The 27,208-nt window shown below is 53.2% G+C and overlaps 1 protein-coding gene across 1 annotated transcript; it reads left to right on the forward strand.

Moving 5' to 3' along the window:
- On the forward strand, positions 1–27,208 carry VKORC1L1 (vitamin K epoxide reductase complex subunit 1 like 1). The gene is made up of 3 exons (XM_038759588.1): positions 1–194; positions 23,712–23,821; positions 25,852–27,208. Exons 1-3 carry the CDS (start codon positions 1–3, stop codon positions 26,076–26,078), a joined length of 531 nt encoding a protein of 176 aa, XP_038615516.1. The 3' UTR covers positions 26,079–27,208.

Genomic DNA, 27,208 nt, shown 5'->3' on the forward strand with positions numbered 1-27,208 from the left:
ATGGCGGCGCCCGTGCTGCTGCGGGTGTCGGTGCCGCGGTGGGAGCGTGCGGCCCGGTCGGCCGTGTGCGCGCTGGGCATCCTGCTGTCCCTGTACGCCTACCACGTGGAGCGACAGAAGGAGCGGGACCCCCACCACCGGGCCCTCTGCGACCTGGGGCCCTGGGTCCGCTGCTCCGCCGCCCTCGCCTCCAGGTACGGCCCGGGGCGGAGGGACGGAGGGGGACGGGGGGCGGAACACGGGACGGGAGGGAGGGAGGGAGGGAGGCCCGGGGGAGATGTCGGGGCTCGGCCAGCCGCCGCCAGGCCCGGAGCTGCGGGGCCTTGGGGCGGGCGCCGCGCTTAGCACGGCGCCCCGCACACGGTAAGCGCCCGCTCACCCGCCCGCTCACCCGCCCGCCCGTTCACCCGCCCGCACGATCGATGGAGTGGCTGAGCCGGGCGCCCGGGCCCGCGGCCCCTCCGACCAGGCCGCCGCCGCCAACGCCGCCGCCCCCGCGACAGGTGAACGGGGGCCCCCCGAACCCCGGACGGGCTTTAGATGTTCGCTTTTGTTAATGTTAGGTGACAATTACGTGTTGGGTTTTGCTCTCCGTCTCCCCCTTCTAGACTGTCAACCCGCTGTTGGGTAGGGACCGTCTCTCTAGGTTGCCCACTTGGACTTCCCAAGCACTTAGTCCGGTGTTCCGCACACAGTAAGCGCTCAATAAATACGATTGATCGATTGATTCTAGACCGTGAGCCCGCTGTTGGGTAGGGACTGTCTCTATATGTTGTCAACTTGTACTTCCCAAGCGCTTAGTGCAGTGCTCTGCGCACAGTAAGCGCTCAATAAATACGACTGATCGATCGATTCTAGACTGTGAGCCCACTGTTGGGTAGGAACCGTCTCTCTATGTTGCCAACTTGGACTTCTCAAGCGCTTAGTCCAGTGCTCTGCACACGGTAAGTGCTCAGTAAATACGTTTGATTGTAGACTGTGAGCCCACTGTTGGGTAGGGACCGTCTCTCTGTGTTGCCCACTTGGACTTCCCAAGCGCTTATTACAGTGCTCTGCGCACAGTAAGCGCTCAATAAATACGTTTAATTGATTGATTGATTGATTGAGCTCAGGCCCCCTGCCCAGAGAACTGAACCCCCACATTGGCTTTTGGGAGGACTAGAAGAAAGATGACCCTGGCTGAGGATGAGACGCTCCGGTGTCCGAAGCCGAGGGCCACGGGGGGCCTCAGTGTCCCCCCATCTAGCGACTCCTAACTAGTGGGGAGGGGTGAGGGTCCTAGGCCGGACGGGTGGGGGGAGGAGGAAGAGGAGGAGGAGGAGCAGCGAGCAGGGCCCCCACCCCGGCACCTGTGACTTTTTCAGCAGCGGTGATTCAATCAATCAATCAGTCGTATTTATTGAGCTCTTACTACGTGCAGAGCACTGTACAAAGCGTAGTGTGACACACAGAAGGACACCGACCACTGACATCCGTGCAGCATCCAACTAAGGTTAGACCCGTTGGTTCGTTTCAGACCCCACTTTAGGGACCCGACTCAGAAATGAGCCTCCGCCTGTGCATCCGGTCCACTTGGAGTTGTGCGAGCGCCCATTTCTCCGCTGCTCTGACAAAGACAGATGCAAGCATTGGTGACGGATGGCACCGTTTTATTAGATGCCGACTCTGTCCACGTTCAGTCATTCTAGCCGGGACCCTCGCTTTCGGTCATTCCTCGATTGGAGGTTGTAATGTACTTCAGCTCTTCCGCATTTGTTCATTCACTCCGAAGCCCGCTACCCTCGTGCTCCGGAAGAAGCCTGCCTAATCGATATAACTTGCACTGGCCTGCGTTTAATAACGCCAAAAATGTTATTTTTTGGTATCGTCATTGATAACGACGTTCACGGGCCGGCGTTTATTGCCGAGGAAGTTATCAGAACCCGTTGCGAGGTTAAAAGTCATCAATGCCGTAGTTTTTCTCCGAGCACCCTTTTTTAATCGATTGCCCCATAAGCGGTGGTCATAGCTAAAATCCTAGTGAGAAGCCCAAGTCGACCGAGAATACATCAAAATATACGTATTTTAAAAGCAAATCACGGGTACACGTTGCTTTAGTCCCGGTATTCGTAGAGGCTTCTCCGGGCGGAATCGTAACGTTCCCTTACTCCTTCTACAGTTGGGCTTAAGGGACTCTGAAGACTCAGTGAACTGATTTGGCATTTCAGGATTTAGGTGTGAAAATAGGTTTTTAAGAAACTGACCTGCACTGATTTACCGAGACCGGGTTTTACAACTGGATTCAGACGTCTTAATCCTACCTTCCGTAAGATCCGAAGCGCGTTCAGCAAAATAGCCACACGGCTTCTTTTGGGTCCCCATTAAAAACAAATTGTGATACCGGGTTAGGATTTAATCTAGGAATAATCACGTTGAACGGCTCACTGCTAGATTTGCAGTTTAATGCAGTTTCAAATAAGTACAGCTTTACAACTACTTTTTGCTGAGACTGAAACTGGCGTTACATAATTGTGTGGGTGTATGTACATAGGACGTTTTTAAAGGAGGTTCTGATTTGGCTTTAGGTTAAAAGGCAGATTGCGTAGTGTGTGTTAGCAAGGGATTTAAGTGTTCAGACCGCACTTCTCTTAGCTCCGTGGGAAATCATTTTTACAAGGCATGAGAACCGACAGCGAAGGGCTTGCGGTGTCCAGCTTACACCGTCTAAAGTTGCTAAAGTTGCCAACGTGCTGCCACCTCTCGTGGTCCAGGTGGGCACGATTCCCCCCGTGGTAGCCGCTGGCTGTCGGAAGAAGCCTGAACCTCGTTCCTAGCTAGTTTGTGGCTAGAAGTGGGGTGAAATGGCGCGGTTCGGTGATGAGAAGTCCATCCCGAGGGGGAGGCCGAGGCAGAGATAGAGTTCTACGGTGCCGATGGGAAGGAATTACTGCCCGGAATCGTCGTTGCTTCTGTCAGCCAGTCGTAGCGTTTGCAGTTGTTGCGTTGGTTAAGTGCTTACCGCGTGCCCAGCGCTGGACTAAGCAGTGAGGTAGGTACAGGTTAATCGGTTCAGAGTCAGTCCCTGTCCCCCATGGGGCTCACAGTTTAAGCAGGAGGGAGTGCAGCTTTTTTAATCCTCATTTTACCGATGAGGATTAAACTCAGGTCCGGAGAATTGAAGCGAACTAGCCAGAGTTCATCCAGCAGGCAGGTGGTGGAGCTGCGATTAGAACCCAGGTCTTCCGACTCCTAGATCCAGGCTCCTTCCACTAGGCCAAGCTGCTTGGGGTTAGTCAATCAATGGTGTCTATTGAGCGCTTATTGCGTCCAGCACACTGCATTAAGCGCTTGGGAGAGTACAGTATAGCAGAGTTGATAGAACTGTGTGATCCACTGGTTCTGTCCATAGCATTTAAGTGGGGGGGTCTACTGAGTTTCTCTTCAGACGACACCCTGAATCTGTGTGACTTTTGGCTTGCAAGGCTCTGTGTCTCATTTCTCAGCCTGGGAATGGGTTGCACCGAGGAGAGATCGGGAGGGCTGTCAGTCAGAGGGCCAGAGAGTCGGGCTTTCCCAGAGGAAACGATCCCTCGGCGGACGAGCTGGATCCAACTTCGGGGTGAGTAGAGGCCATGAATGTGTTAAACCTGCTCAGGTTTGTCTCTTCAAAAGTTTGTCAGTTTATTGAGTTGGGGGAGCGCTCTGCAGACTTTCGGAAACAAGGGGTTTTAGTAAAAGTCACCTTTCACCTAAGAGGAAAAAACCGGCTGTGGTTTATCTCCGCCCAAGTCTCCCGGAAGGGCACTGGGAATTAGAAAGTCATTCGTCTGCTGGCCAAGAACCTCAGGGTGCCCGACACAGTAGTTTGGTAACATCCAGAAGCGACTTTCCAAAAAGCTTAAAAAACCCCCCAGTTCTTGGTAAATTTTCTTTGGACCCCGAAAGTGCCCCGGCACAACTTTGATCTTCCCATACCCTGGGCTCCGTATGTCATCAGAGAGAGTAGAAGCAGCGTGGTCTTGTGGGAGGAGCTCGGACCCGGGTTCTAGTCCCGGCTCTGTCACTTGCCTGCTGTGTAACCCGGGGCAAGTCACTCCACTTCTTTGTACCTTGTCTGTAAAATGGTGGTTCAGTATCTGGTCTCCCTTCGTAGACTGTGAGCCCTAAATGGGACAGGGACTGGGTCCCACTTGTATCTGCCCCAGTGCCCTACTACAGTACTTCACAAAGAGTACGCTCTCAACAAAGACCACAGTTATTATTAGTATTATTAATTATGGTATTGGGGTCCACTGTGCTGGCTCCTGGCCCCGGGAAGGGGCTCGTCTTCCCGACTGCCTCGTGGTTCAGTTCGGATAGCCTGCTAGACTGTGAGCCCGTTGTTGGTAGGGACCGTCTCTATATGTTGCCGACTTGTACTTCCCAAGCACTTAGTACAGTGCTCTGCACATAGAAAGCGCTCAATAAGTACGATTGAATGAATGAATGAATGGCATTTAAAGGGACAATTTGGAATGCTGATGGAAATGAATTTTTAAATAATATAGACTCAGGATTGTATTTTCTTTTCCTGGTATGGAATCTGGAGGAAATGTCATCATGTACAGCTGGGCACAGGCACTGGGGTAAGAGGGATTTGAGCTTCGGTAGTGAGTCCATGACTCATGGAAAAAACAAGTGCCTATTCATTTTCTAAGCTGGGTCACTGAGTCTTCATGTCTTTAGGGAATTTCTTCCCAATCAACTCTCCTTCAAAAGCTTGATTTAGGCCAGGCTTAGGGGTGAAGTTAAGCCCGTTGTTGGGTAGGCACCATCTCTGTATGTTGCCGACTTGTACTTCCCAAGCGCTTAGTACTGTGCTCTGCACACAGTAAGCGCTCAATAGATCCGATTAAACGAATAAAGGCTGAAACCGTGAGGTCCATCACCTGTGGAGGAGGAGTAGAGTAGTTTTTTGGCAACCAAATAGTACTCTGAACGGTAACGATTCGTGCCCTGCTGCCGGGCCAGCAGAAAGAGCTCTGGGAACCGGATGGGAGCCCCGGGGTCCAGGCTCGGCTCGTCCTGCGTCGGGGTGACGGGGTGGACGGGCACCGCTGGAATCCAGCGAAGTAGTTGGCTGGCGAGGGAGGGGAAGACCGCGACGGCCACCGAGGCAGAGTCTTGACCCTCTGGCCCGGCGGCGGCTGCGATCGGAGGCGGGGTCTGCAAGGATAGTTGGTTTGCCGTCACTTTACCGGGTGCCGCCCACCTACTCGGTCGTGGTACTCCATGCCCCGGTGGGAACCCAGCTGGCGGGGTGAGAGAGTAGGGGTGGTGCTGCACAAACCAACAGCTCTTCGCATCACTTCTTTCTCGGGAAGTCTCAGGACAGGTTCGTCCATCATTCTGACGGGAGACTGCTTCATTTCTGCCAGATACTGACATGAACTCTCTCTCCCTCTCTCCCTCTTTCCCTCTCTCCCCCTCTCCCCCTCTTTCATTTTTGTGCTCCTCTGAGCTGTCTTTTCCTAATCCTAATCCTGTACGCATTCTTGTCAAGTGTTTGAATTTCTCCTAATGTGAAACTGCTAAGGAGATAAGCAACTTCCAACCAGGTGGGACAGTTGGGTTATAGGAAGTTGTGTCGGCAGGAAGGAATTAGGGGAAATTCATTGACGGTAGACCCACGATGGGGTACTAAAAGGAAAAGTTAAGGAAGTGGTGGTCAGGAAGGGTTCCTTGATGTGTGGTGCTGTGCTTGTGATGGGTATTAAAGGGAAACATTGTGAGGCATAACCTTGACCATGAAGGCAGCAAACGAGGAGGCCAGCGGTCACCCCGACCTGCAGACCGCCCCGGGACCATCAGGGGCTTCTGAGGATCTGACCAGCGTCGTTCATAGACTTGGGGTATAGGGCCGTGGAGCCCTGTAGCTGCTAAAGTTGTTTTCCATTTCGAGTCAGAGCCCGGAGGTCAGATGCAGCGAAATAGATAATTTGACAACTGAAGAGACATTTCAGCTGCATTTGATCTAGAGGAGACAAGGAAAGACCGGAGAGAGCCGTCACCCAGGGACACGGGGGAAATTACGTGGGCTGGGAAGGCCTTGTGAGGGTGCCCCGCAAGGGATGCCAAAACGGATAAGAGAATCTTCGGGTCCCGGGGAAGCAGGAAGCAGGCAAGGGAACCTGAGCTCCCACGTGCTACCCAGGGTGTGAAAGGATGGGAAGCGAGATGGCCGGGAGGATGGATGATTTTTCTAGTGTAGGTTTTACCGGGGAAGGTGCTAGCGAGATTCCCAGACCCCCAGTGTTCTTAGCAGGAGGCACATCAGAGGACTTGGATCCAGCTGTGACAAACCACCCGAGCTGTTGGAGGCCCAACTGCTAAGCCACATGTTCACACCTCAAGGCCCGGATGGTGTCCGCCCAAGGGCTCTGAAGGGTTGTCGGGGGAGAGGGGAAATGCTGCGGGACTCCCGGTAAGAGAGGGGTGTACCCCATGCTTACAGATGGCCACTTGGAGGTACGGGGGTGGGGGCTGTCCCGTATTGAATTCTCCTCAGATCTGATTCGGTACCTGGGGACCAGTGGGTTTCACTTCTGTACTCAGCAAATTGGTAGAATCCAGAAATCTCGGTTCAGGGAGTGCCTGAGGAAAAACCCAGCTATTTCTGGGAAAGTAGTGTGGGATCTGATAAGGGAACATGGGCTTCCCTGATCTTGTCAGAAAACTCGTGGAGTAGGAAAACTGGTGGACGTGAGGTTTTTCAGGCTTTTGCCCGAGTCCAGATTAATCGATGGTGACAGATGCTTTTGTAAAGTCTGAAAACCACGTAGAGGTTTTGGCGCCGCTCCCCCTATTCGGATACCTGATGGGTCGTGGGGAGGAGACCTCTCATCCCGTTAATCAGTGGTATTTATTGAGGGCTTATTGTTTGCAGAGCACTGTACTGAGCGCTTGGGCACACAGCAAAGTGGCAGAGCAGGCGTTAGAACCCAGGTATTTCTGACTCTCGGGCCCTGGTTCTTTCCACTAGACCATGTGGATTCTTGTTGGTTGTCATCTGGGTCCTCGGTGCCATGGCAGTCTGGTGTTGGGGGCAGCTCTACCCACCCAGGCAGCTCCTGGCCCTTTCCTACCCGTGCCCATCAGGTGAGGGCTTGCGGGGCTACCAGAGAATCAGTAGAGGCACGGTTTCGTTTCCCAAGACGGGCCCAGAAATAAGCGGGTAGTTACACTCTGGAGGCTTCTGTGATCTGTGCCACAGCTCCCGTGGAAGAGGCATGGCAAAGTGGGGAAGAGAGGCTGCGGGAGGAAAGGGTGAATGCTCAGTGACAATCCGGAAGCTCCACGGTGGCTGTTTGACCCTTCGGAATCTGTTGGACTGCCAACTGAGCCATCCCCCCTGTTGCCCAAGGAATTCCCTCTCTCCTCCTTTGCAAGCTGTATCATCCTTCTCTACCAGCCACCCCAGTTACTGGTCTCTGTCATCTATCCCTGCCCCCTCCCCAGGCCCCACTTGGAATTTTATGGACCAGTTTGGGGCCTTTCTTTCTCCCCTCACATTCCTGCTCACGTCTTCCGACCCTCTGGTGATCCTCGGGGTCGTCCAGCAGCCCCCTGGCTCCGTACCTGGGACACCGTCCCAGCCCCCCACCCGCTTCCTCTCACTCCTCTACTCTGCCGGCCTCCTGCTCCGCCCCACCTCGTCCATCCTCCAGCTAGGACACACGCTTGATCTCCAACCTCGCCAACTCCGAAATCCCACTCTGCGGCCACAACCCCCTCCCCTGCCTTCTCTCCCGCTAATCCCTTCCCCACAGACTGTCCTGCCCCCCGCCCCCCGACGGAGCTCTCTGATCTCTTGACCACCTTCACCTGCACCAGGCCGTCACGGCCCATTCGATCACCCATCCCGACTCACCGTCCTCCCCGAACTCCTCTCCGTTGTGCCGCCGTCCCTCAGTCGACCTCACGCCACCAACCGCGGGCCCCGATCTCCTCCGCGGCCCATGTCCGATGATGGTGCCCAGCGCTGCTGTTTCTCATTGCTCACTGGCTCCTCTTCTGCCTCCCACCCCCTAACCGTGGGGGCCCCTCAAGGCTCAGTTCTAGGTCCCCTTCCAGTCTCCATTTACATTGTCTCCCTTGGTGAACTCCTCAGCTCCCACAGATCCACTGCCGTCTTTACGCTGCTGAGTCTCGAGTTTACACCTCCATCTCTGACCTCTCTGCCATCTCGCGTTGCCTCCTCCCTTCAGGACCGCCCACCTGGATGTCCTGCTGTCACCCCAAACTCAGCCCGTCCCAAATGGAACTCCTCGTAATCCAAACTCTCTCCTCCCCATGCCTTTTTTTATGGTATTTGTTAAAGCGCTTACTATGTCTGTTATATTGTTGTATTGTCTTCTCCCAAGTGCTTAGTACAGTGCTCCACACACAGTGAGCGCTCAATAAATTCGAGTGACTATGTGCCAGGCACTGTATCGAGTGCTGGCATAGATACATGTTAATCAGATTCCCACATGGGACTCAAAGTCTGAATCCCCACTTTGTAGCCGGGGAATCTGAGGCACAGAGAAGTGAAGTGACTGGCCCATGGTCACAGAGCAGACGAGTGGCGGAGCAGGGATTCGAGCCCAGGCCCTTCTGACTCCGAGGCCTGGGTTCTGTCCACTAGACCACGCCATGTCCTTCGACTTCAGTCGACTTCTGCTGCTGTGGTGAGAAAGTAGGGGTGGGACCCCCACGTCTTCCCTTTTTCCTGGAATGCCCTCCCCCTTCATATTCGTCAGACCACCCTCCCTACCTTTGAAGCCAAAGCACATCTCTTCCAAGAGCCCTTCCCCGATGAAGCCCTCCTTTCCTCTTCTCCCACTCCATTCTGCATTGCCCTTGCACTTAGATATGCACCCTGTATTCACCCTTCGCTCAACCCCGCATCACTTATGAACATATCTGCAATTTATTTTAATGCCTGTCTCCTCTTCTAGGCTTTAAAAAGGTCACTGTGGGCAGGGAATATGTCTACCAACTGTTACACTGTATTCTCCGAAGTGCTTAGAACGGTGCTCTGTACACAGGTAGCGCTGAAAAAATCCCACTGATTGATTGTAGGGGAAGGCTGCTTCCCTTTATCAGTAATTTATTTCCATGTCTCTTCCCCTAGCTGTAACTGCTCTGAACACCTGTCTCCCCCACTAGACTGTAGGCTCCTTGAAGGCAGGGATCGTGCCCGTCGGCTCTATTTTCTAGTGTATTCTCCCAAGTGCATCATAGAGTACTCTTCACACAATAAACGTTCAGTAAATATACCATCCTCTAGACTGCAAGCTTTTGCGGGCAGGGAACGTCCCTAGCAACTCTGTTATATTGTACTCTCCCAAACGAAAGGGTTGGTTTACTAGATTGAAAGCTCCTCAAGGGTAATGATCACGTTTCTTAACTCCATTGTATCATACTCGCCCAAGCACTCATTATGCTGCTCTGCATACAGTAAATGCTTAATGAAGACCATTGATTGACTAAGTGATTGGTAGTTTTCAAGAGAAGTGATACCTACTCCCATGTGGTGATCTTTCAGAAATGGGGACTTGGGGAAGCGCCTCAAAACCTGACTCGTGACTGCTCAGTCAACCGGGTTCTTCTTGCACAGTGCATCTCGTGGGTCTGCCCCATCCCCATCCCTCTGCCCCAGACCCCCTCCTGCCTCTTTGGTTCAAGCTCTGGTCATGTTATGGGTTGACGATTGGATGAGCCTCCTCCCTGGCCTCCTTGCCTTCCGTCTCCACTCTCCAGGTTATAGCCCATACTGTTCGCTGGCTTGACCCAGTTCTCCTCAGGGCCCTCTGCATCAAGGGACAGCTCACCTATGACCACGGGGCGTATCATCTGCTCACCCCATCGTACCCATCTTCTCCCTTCACCGGATCCATTCTCTTTGTTCCCCCCAAGCCCTCCTTCTAACTGGACCGCTTCCTCAACTCTTCCACCTTCGTCCCCCTGCTTACGCTGTTCTCCCAGCTTGGAACTCCTTCCTTTCATCTAATAGACCCAAGCTACACCCCCACCCCCTTTCTTCCCATCCCCTGCATTCAGAGTCCTTCTGGAAACCCCCTCCGTCAACAAGCCTTTCCCAGTATCCCAAGTCATATCAATCTACCAATCATCTCTAGCACGTAGGTCCTTGCGACTACTCAACTGACATTCGATTTTGGTCATCCTGTAAATAATTTTATGTCTGTTTTCCCCATGAGACTGTAGGCTCCTTGTGGGCAGGGATTATGCCACTTTGCTAGTTTTTGTGCTTCTCAAGCGATTGGCACGCAGTAGGTGCTCAATACTGTAGAAGAAAACAAGATTCAGACCAAAAAATCATTTTCATCTCTTAAATCAGTGGATTTCTCAAAAGCAGGGGGCATGAACCTTACCCTTGCTGTAATCGATCAATGGCATATATTGAGCACTTACTCTGTGCAGAGCACTGTACTAAGCATTTGGGAGAGTACAATATAATAGAGTTGGTAGGGACGTTCCCTGCCCACAAAAGTTTGCAGTCTAGAGGATGGTATTTACTGAACGTCTATTGTATGAGGAGTACTCCATGAGGCACTTGGGAGAATACACTAGAAAACAGAGCTGATGGGCACGATCCCTGCCTTCAAGGAGCCTACAGTCTAGTGGGGGAGACAGGTGTTCAGAGCAGTTACAGCTAATGGAAGCAGCCGATTGTAAGCATCTGGACCCAGGTGCTGCGAGGGTAGGGGTGGGGCGAGTTCTTACTGCAGAGGGAGGGCAAATAAAGTAGGGAGATACTGGAGATTAGTCAAGGTAAACTTCCTATGGGAAGTGTGATTTTAGTAGGACTTTGAAAATGGGGTGGAGAGTGGTGGTCAGATAGCTCTTGGTGGTGCAGGGGACGGGGTGGAGGGAGGACAAAGGTGCCTGGAGAGCTGAGTTGGAGGCCCTACTGAGCAGGTAGGACTGAGGAGGAGTGAAGTGTGCGGGCTGGAGGGCCCCGGGTCCCCGAACTGTTGTCCCGCCCAGTAGGCGCTGGGTTACTGCTGCTGTGTGGGAAAGGGTGTGACTTTGCCCCAGCCCCTGCTTCCCCCAGAGCAGGAAGATTTTCAACCTCTTCCTTCTTCTGTCCTCAGGGCACACACTAGTTAGTCGTATTTATCGAGCGCTTACTGTGTGCGGAGCACTTTACTAAGCGCTTGGGAGCGTACAGTATAACAGACACATTCCCCGCCTACAACAAACTTACAGTCTAGTGGGAGACGGTCCTTAATATACACAAAATTACAGATGTGGACATAAATGCTGTAGGGCTGGGAGAGGGGTGAATAAAAGGAGCAAGTCATGGCAACGTAGAAAGGATTTGAAGAGAAGGAAAAGAGGGCTTAGTCAGGGAAGGGCTCTTGGAGGAGCATGGGCCTTAAATAAGACTTTGAAGCCGGAGAGAGTCATTGTTGAATATGAGGAGGGCGGACGTTCCAGGCAGGACGTGGGTGAGAGGTTGGTGACGAGATAGATGAGATAGAGGGAGAGAGAGAGAGAGAGAGATGGTTCCATGTGTCCGATCCTGAAGGCGAGTCGCCCTCTAACCCTAGAACAGGGCTTGAGGCTGCAAGGGAATGGCGAGTTGGAAAGAGTCAGGAAGGCCGAGCGGTCTAAGGAGCTGAGTTCGGATCGCAGTCTGGAGGCGTGGGCTCGTATCCCACTTCTCACATCTCTTTATTCCTCTAGACTAAAAGCTCATTGCGGGCAGGGAATGTGTCCGTTTATTGTTCTAGTATACTCTCCCAAGTGCTTAGTACAGTGCTCTGCACACAGTAAGCGCTCAATAAATAAGATCGAATGGACCCTTGCAAAAACCAGGCTGGGTTGGGCCGCGCTAAGAGACCTCAGCCATTTCAACTTGGGTCTTTGCAGACCAACAGCCCCGTGACCTGCTACAGAAAAATCAAAGTGTGTTCTTTAAGTTATTCAAAAGAGCGTGTTGAAGAGCGCGGCCAAAGTTCCTGGAACTTTGTGTGTGAGGCCTGTGGTGGCTCAGAGGGAAAGTAACAGCCTTGAAAGGCTGGAGGCCTGGGTTCTAATCCCCTCTCTGGTATGAGTTAAAAAAAAAAAAAGATTGTAAATACCTAGGAGGGTCTAGAATAGATCACCTAAGAGTGCTGAGATAAAATTCAAGCGCTTAGTACAGTGCTGTGCACACAGTAAGTGCTCAATAAATACAATTGATTGATTGGAACAGCCGGTCACCCGACTGAAAACCAGAGTCTGGGTAAAAGCAGGCTTGTGGCTGGCTAGCCGCTTGCCCGAGGCCATTGATGACTCAAACCAGTTGTCAGTAATACCAGCAATGTATTGATATCATCTCTTTGGGAAGTTTCCTGAACAAGATCTGTACGCGGCAGACCTTGACTGGTTCTTCTGGGCAGCCCCTGCCAAGTTTGTGGGTAGTGAGTTGCATTCCAGGTTCAGAAGATGTTTGGCCAGCTTGCTGTATGGGGAAGCAGCGTGGTCTAATGGGTAGAGCACGGACCTGGGAATTAGAATATCCTTAGCGCGACTTGCCAGGGGAACAGCAGTTTGGTCAAAACTTGGCTCTGCTCGCTCCTGGGAGCTGGTGTGCGGTTCGTTGGTCAGCAGACACACAGCGAGGCATTAAACCCCGAGGAAACGGATGGGTTGTATGGTCACCGGAGTCCTGGAGAGCTCACGTCCCCGAGGGTTCGATCCCCTGCAGCCTCCCCTTTCCCTCCGAGCCCGTCCCATCCCGTCCCTCCAGAGCCTTGCCATTCCCGGCAAGACCTGGGAATGGACACTGATGGCAAGGTTTTGCCATCATTCGTCTTTGATTCCAAGGAAAGACAAGGAAGCGGAGCCAGACCAAGATCTGGATTGAGCGAGACTCAGTCAGTCAATCAGTCAGTGGAATTTATTGAGTGCTTACTTGTGTGCACAATACTGTTTTAAGTGCTTGGGAGAGTAGAAGACAACAGTCAGTAGGCACATTCCCTGCCCACAAGGAGCTTTCAGTCAAGAAGCAGCACCGTCTAGTGGAATAGAACATGGGCCCGAGAATCAGAAGAACCTGGGTTCTGGTTCTAATCCTAGCCCTGCCACTTGTCTGTTGTGTGACCTTGGGCAAGTCACCTCACTTCTCTGGGCCTCAGTTACCTCATCTGAAAAGAAGTGGGGAATTGAGACTTTGAGCCCCATGTAGGATAGGGACTGAGTGCAACCTGATTTTCTTGGTGTGGGATTTCCGCCCTAGCGCATAGTACAGTGCCTGGCACATACTAAGTGCTTAACAAATTTCACCATTATTTAAGAGAAAGAAGTGAGCCACACGGTGCTGCGCTTCGAGAAGTAGGATCTGAGAGGTGTTCCCAGGAGGAGGCTATGAACTTTTGATCCAGTTAGGGTATTGTACTTCTTAACAAGGCTTTCCATTCACCTCTAGAAGTAGCCCAGAAATTTGCCAACAGTTATGGTTTCTGAAATTGGATTCAGCTATTCTTGGATTTAGTGCCCAGGTGCCCAGAACTGCTTGTAGGCTCTTTTGCAGCAGAAATACCTCAAAGTTTACCTCTTCTGTTTCCTTCCTCTCCTCTTCCTCCTCTCCTTCCCCACTTAGCGCCACCGCCCTCCCTCTCCCCCATCCCCCCATCCCACTTCTCGGCAACACATTGTACATCCCTTGTACTTTCCTTAGCCTGTTGGCCTCCTCACTTGAGTCGGCCCCATGTTTGATGACCCCGGCCTTGGAGGGACAGGTGAGGGAAGGAAGGGTGGCAAGGATGGCAAACGTCTCACTGTTCCCTCAAGCTTCCCTGGGACCCTTTGGGCCACACCTCTGGACCTGGAATTCAGAGGTCCTGGGTTCCTAACATGGCTCCACCACTTGTCTGCTGCGAGACGGTGGGCAAGTCACTTAACTTTTCTGTGCCTCAGTTACTTCATCTGTAAAATGGGGATTAAGACCGTGAGCCCCATGTAGGACATAGCATGTGTCCAAGCTGATTGTCCTGCATCTGCTCCAGTGCTTAGTACAGTGCGTGGCCTATAGTGAGCGCTTAACAAATGCCATTAAAAAAATGCACATGGAGAGGACTTGGGGATATTTCTGCGTTTTCTTCAGGTTCAACAATCAATCAATCAGTCATATTTATTGAGCGCTTACTGTGTGCAGAGCACTGTACTAAGCGCTTGGGAAGTACACGTTGGCAACATATACAGACAGTCCCTACCCAACAGTGGGCTCGCAGTCTAAAAGGGGGAGGCAGAGAACAAAACCAAACATACTAACAAAATAAAATAAATAGAATAGATATGTACAAGTAAAATAAATAAATAAATAGAGCAATAAATATGTACAAACATATATACATATATACAGGTGCTGTGGGGAAGGGAAGGAGGTAAGATGAGGGGGATGGAGAGGGGGAGAGGAAGGAAGGGGCTCAGTGTGGGAAGGCCTCCTGGAGGAGGTGAGCTCTCAGTAGGGCCTTGAAGGGAGGAAGAGAGCTAGCTTGGCGGATGGGCAGAGGGAGGGCATTCCAGGCCAGGGGGAGGACGTGGGCCGGGGGTCGACGGCGGGACAGGCGAGAACGAGGCACGGTGAGGAGATGAGCGGCAGAGGAGTGGAGGGTGCGGCGTGGGCTGTAGAAGGAGAGAAGGGAGGTGAGGTAGGAGGGGGCGAGGGGATGGACAGCCTTGAAGCCCAGGGTGAGGAGTTTCTGCCTGATGCGCAGATTGATTGGTAGCCACTGGAGATTTTTGAGGAGGGGAGTAACATGCCCAGAGCGTTTCTGGACAAAGACGATCCGGGCAGCAGCATGAAGTATGGATTGAAGTGGGGAGAGATATGAGGATGGGAGATCAGAGAGAAGGCTGATACAGTAGTCCAGACGGGATAGGATGAGAGCTTGAACGAGCAGGGTAGCAGTTTGGATGGAGAGGAAAGGGTGGAGCTTGGCAGTGTTGCAGACCTGAGACCGGCAGGTTTTGGTGACGGCTTGGATGTGAGAGCGGAGTTGAGGATGACACCAAGGCTGCGGGCTTGTGAGACAGGAAGGATGGTAGTGCCGTCAACAGAGATGGGAAAGTCAGGGAGAGGGCAGGGTTTGGGAGGGGGTGGGGGGGGAGAGTCAACAGATATGACTCTGTTCGGCAGTCCAACACCCAGCAGGAAGGGCTTAGAAAACTGGATGAAAAACAAAGTTTTGCCATTCCACAAAATCACAGTAGGCTTTCGCCTAGAACCCTATAGACAGTGCCGGTCCCTAAAACCTGGAGCTGGGGCTGGAGCCGGTGGAGGCCCATAGGAGGGCATCCCGAATACCCTGGGGACTGAGCGTCTTTTCTCCCAGGATGAGCTAAGATCAGCTCCTGTCATTCCGGAGATGGGTTGAGAATGACTTTTGCAAAACCATTTAGGGTGCAGGCAGGGTGACCTTGGGCTTATCCCCAAAACCCCAGGACTGGAAGCTTGAAGGAGGTTGCTTCAGAAAAGATACAAATGTGATGGTAGGAATTTGGAATTTCCGTTGCACTTATAGCCCTATCTTTTATACTTTTGTCTGTCTAAGCTCCTTGAGGGCAGGAATCATATCTTCTAATTTCTCTGTACACTCCCAAGCACTTAGTACAGTACCCTGCACACAGTAGGGGCTTGGTAAATTCTATTCCATCATTTATCTCCTTGTTTCCCATCTGCTTCTCCTACCTTTTGTGCACCCTAGACCTTCCTGTCTCCAACCCGCTGCTCATGACTTCCCTTGGCATAAGGTTCCAGGCTTCCTCAGATTGTCAAACTGAGTCCCTCCCCACCTTTGCCACCCCAATCCAAAGCCCTCTCTTCCAGGAGGCCTTGATGGAGTCATTCCCAACCCCATTCCCTTTTTTAATGGCATTTATTAAGCCCTTACTGTGAGAAGCTATGGCTTAGCAGAAAGAGCATGCATGGGCTTGGGAGTAAGAGGACGTGGGTTCTGATCCCGGCCCCGCCACTTGTCTGCTGTGTGACCTTGGGTGAGCCACCTAACTTCTCTGTGCTTTAGTTACCTCATCTGTAAAATGGTGATTAAGACTGTGACCCCAACATGGGACAACGTGATTACCTTGTATCTACCTCAACGCTTAGACTAGTGCTTGGCACATAGTAAGCACTTAACAAATACCATAATTTATTATTATTATTATCATTATTATTATGTGCCAGGCACTGTATGAAGCCCTGGGGGAGGTACAAGCTAATCAGATTGGACCCAGTCCATGTCTCACCTGGAGCTCACAGTCTTAATCCCCATTTTACGGATGAGGTAACTGAGGCACAGGGAAATGAAGTGACTTGCCCAAGGTCACACAGCCAAGTGGCAGAGCCGGGATTTGAACCCAGGTTCTTCTGACTTCCAGACCTGTTGTCCTACCCCAGAGCCACAGCATCCCTTCAGCTGGCCTCCACCCTCCTGGACAGACTGTCTTGCCCACTTTTGTGTTTGTCACTTGTGTCTCTGCTCCTACTTCTTTCCCTCATGTATATTTGGCAATCTGTATGTGTTTGTCTCCGTCCATTAGAGTGTATGCCCCTTGCAGGCAGGGACAGTGTCTCTTACTTGGATTCTGGGTTTCCTGTGTGTCCCGTATTATCGTCCGCACCCTTTAAGGACCCTGTAAGCACTGATGCTGGTGATGATAGTGGTGGTCATTTGATTTCTAACCTGCAGAGTAAAACAGTTCTCTTGGAACTCCAGAGCTCTATTCACAACAGGTGAAATTCTTTTGTCTTCAAACCACAAATGTAAAATATGGAATTCATTATCAGAGAAAGCTGTGCTGGGATCAGTCAGTCAATGGTATTTATCAAGTACTTAATGTATGCAGAGCACTGTACTAAGCACTTGGGAGAGTACCACACAGTTGCTAGGTTCTAGAAGAGACTGGGGAAATTAGAGGCCCTCAATAGGGGTGGCCCCAGCCAAACCGAGACTAGGGAGCCCCAGAAAGGGAGGGTAGGGATGTGTTTTGAAAAAGCGAAATGCTGGCGGCTACTGCAGCTGTTGCTGCCTGCTGCTCCTGCTGCACTCGCTTCCCTTCTCTTTCCGCCCCCTCCTTTTCTCCCTGACTCCACATTGAGCCCCAAAGTCGCGGCTTTGGGGTCCCTTGCCAGCCCAAGCCAGGAGGGGACAGTTTGAGGAGTGGGATTCCCTGAGTAGCAGAGCCTGCTGCTGCCATGGCCCCGGTGGGATTCCGCCCTTCCACCTCGTGCAGGAGGGACGGAGGGAGGGAGGGAGGATGCAGGGGATGAAGGGGCCCCGTGGGCCAGGGTCAGCAGAAGTGGTTCTTTGACTGACTACTCCCTGGGAGACTCTGGGTGGGGTTGTCAGTTGGGGTCCAGGAGGGTCCGCACCGCCCACGGTTCCCACAGGCACCACTTGCTGGAGACTTAGCCACAGCACAAATGCCACCCACCTCATCGTGTCTGCATGCACTCTCTAGACTGTAAGCTCCTTGTGGGATGGAATCATGTCTCCGTACTCTATTGTATTGGATCGTCCAAGCAGTACAGTGCTCTGGACACAATAAGCGCTCAATAAACAACATTGATTGATCGATTGGGTGTTCTTGGGTCCTACTCACGGAAGGGTGGTGGGGCCTTTGTCAGCTCTTGGGTTAGAGTCCAGCCCCCAGGCTCCAGGAATTAATCGGTCAAAACCCTTGTGACGTCGAGGCTCTGGGAAGCGGAGGTGCTCTGGGTTGCAACTGTTTGGGGGGGCGGGTAGGATGCTGGGGTGGGAGAGGCCTGGGTGGGGCTGCTCTGCTGCTGGGACCCCGTCGGGCCCTTCGCAGGCCGAGCCCATGGTGCTCTCGAGGGCCGTGTTGGGGCTGGCACTCCGTCTTCCTTTCTTTGCCACCTGGCACATTATCAGGGCCGGAAAGGGTCTCGTGGGATCTGAAGCGCGGGGGGCTCACTGTAGGTCCCTGCTGGAAATGAGAGCTTTCCCGGCCATGGATCTCCAGGCCTTGGCTTCAGCCTCATGCGTCATCCTTTGGACAACCCCATCCCTCGATCCCTCTGCCCCTCCATCCCTCCAGCGGCCATCTCAATCCAGTCTCCCTCTGCGCCTTGGAACCCCATCTTACCCTTCCCCACCGGAGGCCCCCAGTGGCATTTGATACCTAGCACCTGCATCATCAGCCATCAAGATCCAGGTGTGGTCTCTGATCAGGCATCAGATGGTTAGTCAGTCGATCATTTGGTAGTATTTATTGAGCACCTCCTGAGTGCTGGGCATTGTGCTCAGTACTGTGGAGAGCACAGGAGCCCTGCACACTCTCTCCCCCTCAGGAATTTATCCTTTTGCCTGGCCTCTGTCCCCTGTTGTCCGGCCCAGAGTTCCCGCCTATGTCCAAAGGGTGACTCCTTTTTTTTTTTTTTTTTTAAGTAGTATCTGCTAAGCTCATACTATGTGCCAGGCACTCTACTATAGTGTTGGGAAAGAGGTTGGACACCATCCAGTTCCCACAAGGGGCTCACAGTCCCCATTTCCAGATGAAGTAACAGGCATAGAGGAGTGAAGTGACTTGCCCAAGGTGTTAAAGCAGATGTGGCAGAGCCAGGATTAGAACCCAGGTCCTTCTGACTCTCAGGCCCGGGCTCTATCTGCCGACTACCGTTGGGCCTGGGCCTCTCTGAGGGTCGGAGCCTGATGACCGAGGCAGCAGAAGTGGCCTCCTGGTGTCCTCTACTCCCAGGCCTTCCACCCTCTGGGCCTGCCTGTCCGTCCACCTGAAAGACAGATCTGGCCTTAGAGGACCTGTGCTGACTGGCTGCCTTGGTTTGACTTTTCAGAGGCTTGAGCTGCCTGAAATGAAGCCCCTTGACATTCAGCAGTTGAACCTTGAGGCCAGGGGCTTTTCCCGACAGACAGGCACATATCCTCCCACCTTCTGTTCGTTCAGTCGTATTTATTGAGCGCTTACTGTGTGCAAAGTACTGTACTGAGCACTTGGGAGAGTACAATATAACTACAGACACATTCCCTGCCCACAGTGAGCTCACAGTGTAGAGGGGGAGGCAGACCTTAATGTACATACACAAATAAATAAACTACAAATCTATACATATGTGCTGTGGGGATGGGAGGGAGGATGAATGAAGGGAGCAATTCAGGGCAATGGAGAAGAGGAGAGGAAGGGAAGTCTTCTTGGAGGAGTTATGCCCTCAACAAGGCTTTGAAGGTAGGGAGAGAGTCATTGTCTGTGGGATACGAGGAGGGAGGGTGTTCCAGGCCGGAGGTAGGATGTGGGCGAGATAGACGAGATCGAGGTACAGTGGGACGATTCGTATTAAAGGAATGAAATGTGCAGGCTGGGTTGTAGTAGGAGAGTAGTGAGGTGAGATGGGAGGGGGCAAGGTGATTAGGCATCTGTTCTAGAGAAGCAGCGTGGCTCAATGGAAAGAGCACGGGCTTTGGAGTCAGAGTTCATGGATTCAAATCCCAGCTCTGCCAGTTGTCAGCTCTGTGACTTTGGGCAAGTCACTTCACTTCTCTGGGCCTCAGTTACCTCATCTGTAAAATGAGGATTAAGACTGTGAGCCCCCCGGGGGACAACCTGATTACCTTGCAACCTCCCCAGCGCTTAGAACAGTGCTTTGCACATAGTAAGCGCTTAATAAATGTTATTATTATTATTATTATTATTATTCTAGCAGCTGTCCCCCCTTCCTCTTCCAGTTTTGCTCAAGCTAGCCCCACAGGCACTTGAACTCTGCTGAATCACCTCTTTCATTTATTTACCCACCTGTGTTTGTTCTTTTTATCTGTCCTCAAGTTCTTTGGCTTATTATTTTGTGTTTGTCGACTTGTGTGGTCATATCCCCCCTGAGATTGGAAACTACTTGAGGGCCAAGGACTGTGTCTGTGCCTGTTGGTTTCCCAAGTGCCTAATACAGCCAGCGCTGTCACTTGGGAGGTGCTCAGTAAAACCTGTTGAGGGAGAAGGGATTAGTCTCAGTCGGCTTCTCCCTTCCCTCCCCTTCCCCTCACTTCCCCTTCCCTTCCTCCTTCTCCCTGCAGAAGTTGGTTTACTCAGAGGCCTCTTGCTGCCACCCAGAGACCAAACCAGAATCAGCCAGTTAACTGGGCGGCCCAGTTGCCCAGTTGCCCAGCTGGAGCCAGCAGCAGGCGGGGCCAGAAAGGCCCTAGGCCCCTGCTTAGGCCTTTAGTAGCATTCAATCAATCAATCCAATTTATTGAGCGCTCACTGTGTGCAGAACCCTGGGCTAAGTGCTTGGGAGAATGCAGTATACCAGGGGTGTTAGACATGTTCCTTGCCCACAAGGAGTTTGGAGTCTAGAGGGGGAGGGAAGACAGCAAAATTTCGAGAAGTAGTCAGGGCAGCCCAGGCTCCATGGAGGGGCCCGGCTTGCTCCACCTGCCAACTGGCCTGCCCTCTCCTCGGACAGCCGTCAATCAATCAATCAATCAATCGATCGTATTTATTGAGTGCTTACTGTGTGCAGAACACTGTACTAAGTGCTTGGGAAGTACAAGTTGGCAACATATAGAGACAGTCCCTACCCAACAGCGGGCTCACAGTCTAAAAGGGGGAGACAGAGAACAAAACCAAACATACTAACAAAATAAATAGAATAGATATGTACAAGTAAGATAAATAAATAGAGTAATAAATATGTACAAACATATATACATATATACGGTGCTGTGGGGAAGGGAAGGAGGTATACAGAGTGGGGTCATTAAACAGCACCCATCTTGCAAGGGAGCCTGGCCCAGTGACACGGCCTCCAGATCCAAGGCACCGGCAGAGAGCAGAGGCCGCTCCTATTGAAAAGAAGGATCAGTCTCATGCCAGAAGTAAGGGCACAATCCACAGACACGGCAAGGAGCGTTGGGTGACTGGCGTGCATCTCTTGACCTCTTGCCTAATACGGAGGAGAATCTCATGGAGTTTTTTCTTGTAAAGGAGACAGTGGATGGGCAGCGGTGGGTGACACGTTTGGGTGCGGTTGATGTCGGCTTGGCCGGCTGAGTTGTCGCGGGTGGACTTCGACTCGGGAGTCTACCGACCGGGAGCGGGAGGAAGTGGCAAGAAGGCCGAGCAGACAGTCGGTCGACCGATCGATCAGTGGGGTTTCTCGGCCCCTTCCTGTGGGTGCTTGGGAACAGGCAGGGAAGTCTCAGATGGGATCCCTGAAGCGGCTCTTCTGGGGTCTCCCGTTAGCCCATCTCTCCTCTTGCCCCACCCAGCACGCTCACTGAAGAGTATTGATTGAGCAGCTCCTGTGGACAGCCACCGGATTAGACTCCTGGGGGAATATGGTAGAAGGAAGATCCGGTCCCTGCTGTGGCCCCCCGCCCCAAATCTGCAATCTAATAGGAGGGTACAGGTGGGCCAAGTAGACTACCTACAGTGGAAGCAGGAAGGAAACAGCTAGGTATACCAAATTCCCAACTGAAATGACAGGAATAAATGAGTCCATACCCACTGAAGTGGTGAGGGCATCTCCTTGGATGACTTGAGCCAAGGAAGTGCTGGTCGAATCTGGAAAGCTGCCTGGAGGAGGTGGAGTTTGAAGATGAGGGAGAGCTGTAGTCTGGTGAGCTTGAAGGATGGAGTTCTCGACAAGGGGAGGGGATTGAGCGGGAGGCTCAGAGAGGGCATCTTGGGAGGAGCAAAGAGCCCAAGCTGCCCCTGAGCCAGGGCACGGAGCTGATGGATCTTTAAAAACCGGCCCAAAAGGTGGATATGCTGAGAAATGGGAGCCGGAGGAGGGCCTGGTGAGTTTTGAATGGTTCCTTAGCAAGACGACCTGGGCAGCCTGGAGAGTAAGACAAGTTTACGAGGGGAGAGACTGGGGGCTGGAGGGGCAGGCCGGAGGCCGATGCTGCCTTCCAGCCGGGAGGTGACAACCGCTGGAATTGGGCCGGTGGCTCGACGTGACGGGAGGGACCGGCGGGTTTGGACTCAGCTCGCTGAACTTCATTATCATTATTATTAATAACAATAACAGTAATAATAACTGCATTTGTTAAGCGCTTACCTGGTACCAGACACCGTACTCAGTGCTGGGTTGGCTACAGACAAATTGGGTCGGACACAGTACCCGTCCCATGTGGGGCTCACAGTCTCAATCTCAATTTTACAGACGAGGTTTCTGAGACACCGAGAAGTGAAGTGAGTTGCCCAAGGCCTCACAGCACACAAGTGACAGAGCCGGAATTAGAACCCATGACCTTCTGACTCCCAGACTGTACTCTAACCTCTCTATCATGCTGCTTCCCCAGTCTAAAGCCCATCATTCAATCAGTTCTCCCCCTCCTACTTCACCGTGCCCCTCTCCCGTTTAACCCCAGCACACACACTTCATTCTTCTGACGCCAACCTACTCCATCAAATGTATTTATTGAACGCTTACTATGTGCAGAGCGCTGTACTAAGCGCTCGGGAGGGTACAGTATATCAGTTGGTAAACACATTCCCTCCCAACAATGAGTTTGCAGTCTAGTAGTACCTTCTAGTCTACTCACTGGGCCTCCATCTTGTCTCTCTCGCCATCCTGTGGGATTTGGAGACCGGTGGTTGTGTAAATCTGAAAATTGGGGCACGGGGTCAGCAGTTAGGGATTCTGACACTGCAGGATTGAGGCTCCCAGTGGCCGGCTCCTCACCGATCTGGGAGTTCCTGAAAACGTGGACTCCGGCAGCAGAAGCAGGAGCGGCCGCTGTAGGTGGCATCAGCAGATGATGTTTCCGTTAGGCCTCTCGGGCCATGATGTAAAAACCGGGACACTGCTCGGTCTTGGGGTGGCGGGGAGTCAGAAAAGATTTCCTGTTCCTCCCCTTCTCCCAACCAAACCCCGGAATCCTGGTGGGCGGCATGCCCCCGTGAGATTTGTCTGTCCAGCTTGCAGGAATTCCGGCTCTGTGTCCAAGAGGGAGAGGCCTCGGAGGTCCCCATAGATAGCTCAGCTTCTCCAGCTTGAAGCCCCCGGGCCCGCCTAAAAATCGGCCAAGCTCAGAGAGGCAGGCAGGCAGGCGGCGCAGGCGCAGGGGCGGGCGAGTAGCACCTCCTCGGGGCCATGGCAGTTCCGGCTTCAATCAATCAATCGTATTTATTGAGCGCTTACTGTGTGCAGAGCACTGTACTAAGCGCTTGGGAAGTCCAAGTTGGCAGCATATAGAGACAGTCCCTACCCAACAGTGGGCTCACAGTCTAGAAGGGGGAGATAGAGAACAAAACATATTAACAAAATAAAATAAATAGAATAGATATGTACAAGTAAAATCAATCAATCGTATTTATTGAGCCCTTACTGTGTGCAGAGCACTGTACTAAGCGCTTGGGAAGTCCAAGTTGGCAACATATAGAGACAGTCCCTACACAACAGTGGGCTCACAGTCTAGAAGGGGGAGACAGAGAACAAAACATATTAACAAAATAAATAGAGTAGATATGTACAAGTAAAATCAGTCGTATTTATTGAGCGCATACTGTGTGCAGAGCACTGGACTAAGAGCTTCAAACCGAGGCATTGAGTTGGGAGAAGCAGGCCGTGGCTTATCCCGGCACCGGCTAGCCGTGGGCCTCGGCAACGGGCAGAGATGTGCGGCCGCCGGGAGATGAGGCTGGCCATGGTCCAGGTGAGCGGAGGCCGACGGAGGAAGGGGCTGCTCCAAAAGGGATGACCGCTGCCGTTTATTTTCCAGATGGGGTCGTGGATTTGGTCTCTTGGGTTCCATCTTCGGGAAGGACGGTGCAATAAACCAGCCCAACAGTGTCTTCGGGCTTGTTTTTTATATCCTCCAGCTGCTGCTCGGTAAGTGCAGGCGGGTCAGCGTTTGCGGTGGGCGGTGCCGCTGGGCATCGCGGGCAGGGTGGCGGGTCGGGCAAGCCACCCCCCTCTCTTCATCCCAATGACTCGCGTCTTTACACTCCCAGAGAAGGGCTGTACCTAGGAGGTAGAGATGGGAGGGAGGGACAGAGTACTAGCCCCTTTCGACAGGTAGGGAAACTGAGGCATGCACATTCACGTGCTTTGCACAGAGCGTCCCATTCAGCGGGAGCTCAGCTGTTACCCTAATGGCCACTGAGTGACTTGCCCGAGGACACCCGGAACGTCAGCGGCTGAGGCCGGACTGGACGATGGATTCCCCGACCCTTGGCTCTGTCTTAAGGGCTCCGGCCTCCCTCCCAAGCTGTCTCTCTGGGCAGAGGGGATTCCAAGGACCCTGTCCTTTGTGGAATCCGTGTGTTTGCCTGTCCCCCCAACCTCAGGACATTTCCCGTCCACTCTCGGTCCAGGGGCCTCGGTCTGTCCCCGGCCCTGGCCCTGTGAGGAAAGCTGACCTGGTACAGTGGGCTCTCCTTGACCCTGGGACGCCAGATCAGGGGCTGGCAAGGGGCGTCCCGAGACAGGGAGGCGGAGGAGGTTGGGGAGGAGGAGGAGGAGGAACAGCCCTGGGGAAGGTGCTTTCAGGAGAGAGGAGCTTTTGAGAGAAGGTTTCAGTGGTGACCTGCCAGTAGTAGCTGTTGAGCGCCTACCGTGCGCAGAGCACTGTGCTCAGGGGCGATCCGCCGGATCTGCCCCGTGGCACCCGTGTCCTCTGCGGTCACTGTTGGGGGTGCTGGGTTGGCCGGGCTGGGCCAGACCCCTTCTCTCTGGGACTTTGCCAGGGCCAGCTGGGATCCTGGGCAGAGATGCTGTCGCATGGGCCCGCCCTTTCCTCTGACTAAATAGCCTCACCGGTGGCTCTGGCCGCCCCTCCATCATGGGGGATTGACCAGGCGGGTGGCAGGGGTGGGGGTGGAGGGGCCTGCTGACATCCTGGGAACCATCAGGGTCCCCGATCAGCCCCTTGCTGGCCCCAGCGCGGTAGCACCTTCACCGTCTTCCCCACTTTCCTTGGCTGCCGCCACCACTGCCACCCCTACTCGCCCCAGCAACCTCCGCCCCGCTGAAGACAGTACCGGCGGCACACTCTCGACCCATCCGCAGCTGGTGCGGGTTCACCCATCGGGGGCGAGTCCGTCTGTGAGTCCCCAGAGGCGGGGCAGAATTTCCCAGCGGTGGCAGCGGTGGTGGCGGTAACACCGGCAGTAGCAGGGATCCAGCTTGGGGAGGGAGAAAGTGGCAACCCAGCGGGCGGTCTCAGGCCTGCCGCCTCGGCTTGTTTGTGGCTGGTGTGTGCTCTCAATGGCTCCGAGGGGCCTGTTGGAGCTGCCGGGGGCTGCGGCTTCATCTGCCCTGACTCACTGGGGGCCCTTTCCGTGGGCAGAGAAAAGGAGGTACTTTAGATATTTGCCTCTCAGGCTGTCCCAGAAGGGGATGTGGACTTCCAAAGGTGCTGGTTCAAACCCCGAAGCCTTTCCTTGAGTCCTGGCCTCAAAGGCCCCTTCCTAGTGGTTTCCTGAGCTCCCGGGGAGGCAGCCGAGTTCCAGATCGGGGAGGTGGGGGCAGGGGTCTGGCTCCCATTGCTAGGTTCGGGCCCGGCCTAGCTTCAGAGGGCAGGGGCGACTCCCAGGGCCCACAGAGCGAGCCGCAGAATGGTCCCGCAGCCCGGCCGGGGCCGGGACCGGGCACAGAGCCAGCGGGGAATTGGCCAGGGCCCCGTCCCCTTGGCTGCTGAGATAAATGCCAGAACACGGTCGTGTTTTGGATTCCTCGTCACAGGAAGCTTCCCTGAATGGGGTGAAGACCCAGGAGCAACACGACAACATGATGAAATTCTGCCCTTTCGCTGGGCTGAGGGTGGGAAATATAGTTCATGGTGTCTCTCTCTCTCTCCCCCTCCCTGCTTTCTCTCTCTCTCTCTCTCTCTCTCTCTCTCCCTCTCTCCCTCCCCCCAGGCCTGACGGCAAGCGCTGTGGCGGCTCTGACCCTCATGATGTCCTCCATAGTGTCAGTGGTTGGGTCCCTGTACCTGGCGTACATCCTGTACTTTGTGCTCAAGGAATTTTGCATTATCTGCGTCACCACATATGTACTGAACTTCATTCTCCTCATCATCAACTACAAACGACTGGTTTACTTGAATGAGGCCTGGAAGCGGCACCTCCAGCCCAAGCAGGATTAGCACCTGCCGAACTCAAACCGTACTCCGAAAACCCTTTTTCCATTAAGTTTATTTCCAGCCTTTTTTAAAAAATTCGTATCAGACACTTTTCCTGAGAATCTGTTGCCGATTTTTTTTGTTTTTCAATTCCCGTAAATTAGAAGGGGTCCTAGCTACTTACCATGTCGATCTTCGATTTCAATGTGGATTCAAAACAGGAAATTTCGAGCCAATCGAAGACGAGCTTTAACGTCATTTTAAAGTTACTTCCGAAATACAAAGATGTAGTCCTTGTTTTTTCCCCAAGCTGTAAAGCGATCAGCAATTGCTAGCAATTTATCCTGTGTGTATCGATTCAATTTCAGGTTTAACAGAAGAGATGTGATCATGACATGAAATATTTTAGCATAACGACACTGTATTGACCATTGCCATGTTTACAGTATGTAAAACACTTTTAGCCGATGGACTGAAATATGTAGATGCAACTAGAGCCCGAGTATGTGATCTCGTAAATAGAGGCAGAGCGGCCCGGCCCCCGCCCCCGGCCCGCACGGACGGTGAGTACGAGCGAGGGGCGGAGCGTACGGCAGCGAAGAGTGTCCGGTTTGGACGGCTGGGGAGCGAGCCGAAGGAGCGGGTCCGGCCAGGAGGACTCTGGGCGGGCGGCCGTCTGCAGTGGCGACCAGAGAGGAGACGGAACCCTCGTCCCCTCCCGCTCGATCCGGGCGCCATCCGGCCTGGAAGGACATTGGCTGCCGGTGAGCCGGAGGGTCGACTTTCTTTGCCAAAAATGGAATTGCTGTAGGCATTTTGGGTCACATTTGGAATGCATTGTGGGTAAGTGTTCTGTTTGAACGGGGGCCTCGTGGCCCAACAGTGTTACGGACTGGGATGCTAAGAGGCGGCGGATTCAGGGTAGGTGTTGGGGTCCGGGGAGGACCCCCAGGATGGCCCTCGGCCCTCGCCGGCCCCACAGGCCTAGAGCGCTTCTGGTCTCTGGAGGCCCCGCGGGACTGGCCCGCCCTGCGGGGTAAAGAGGGCCGGGGGCGGGAACGCCGGGATGGTATCGTCACTCTTTCTAATAATTCTTCCAAATTCCATCAGAGTCATTTAACCTGGTCATCTGAATAAACCCAGCTGAAACAGTT

Source organism: Tachyglossus aculeatus, chromosome 17 (assembly GCF_015852505.1).
Source record: "Tachyglossus aculeatus isolate mTacAcu1 chromosome 17, mTacAcu1.pri, whole genome shotgun sequence".
In the NCBI taxonomy this organism is placed as follows: Eukaryota; Metazoa; Chordata; class Mammalia; order Monotremata; family Tachyglossidae; genus Tachyglossus; species Tachyglossus aculeatus.

Bases quoted from the DNA above. Each gene is read 5' to 3' on its own strand.
- VKORC1L1 (XM_038759588.1), top strand. From the start codon at position 1: ATGGCGGCGCCCGTGCTGCTGCGGGTGTCGGTGCCGCGGTGGGAGCGT. The intron at 195-23,711 runs GTACGGCCCGGG...TTTATTTTCCAG, and splicing joins TCCGCCGCCCTCGCCTCCAG to ATGGGGTCGTGGATTTGGTC. The intron at 23,822-25,851 runs GTAAGTGCAGGC...CCCTCCCCCCAG, and splicing joins TATCCTCCAGCTGCTGCTCG to GCCTGACGGCAAGCGCTGTG.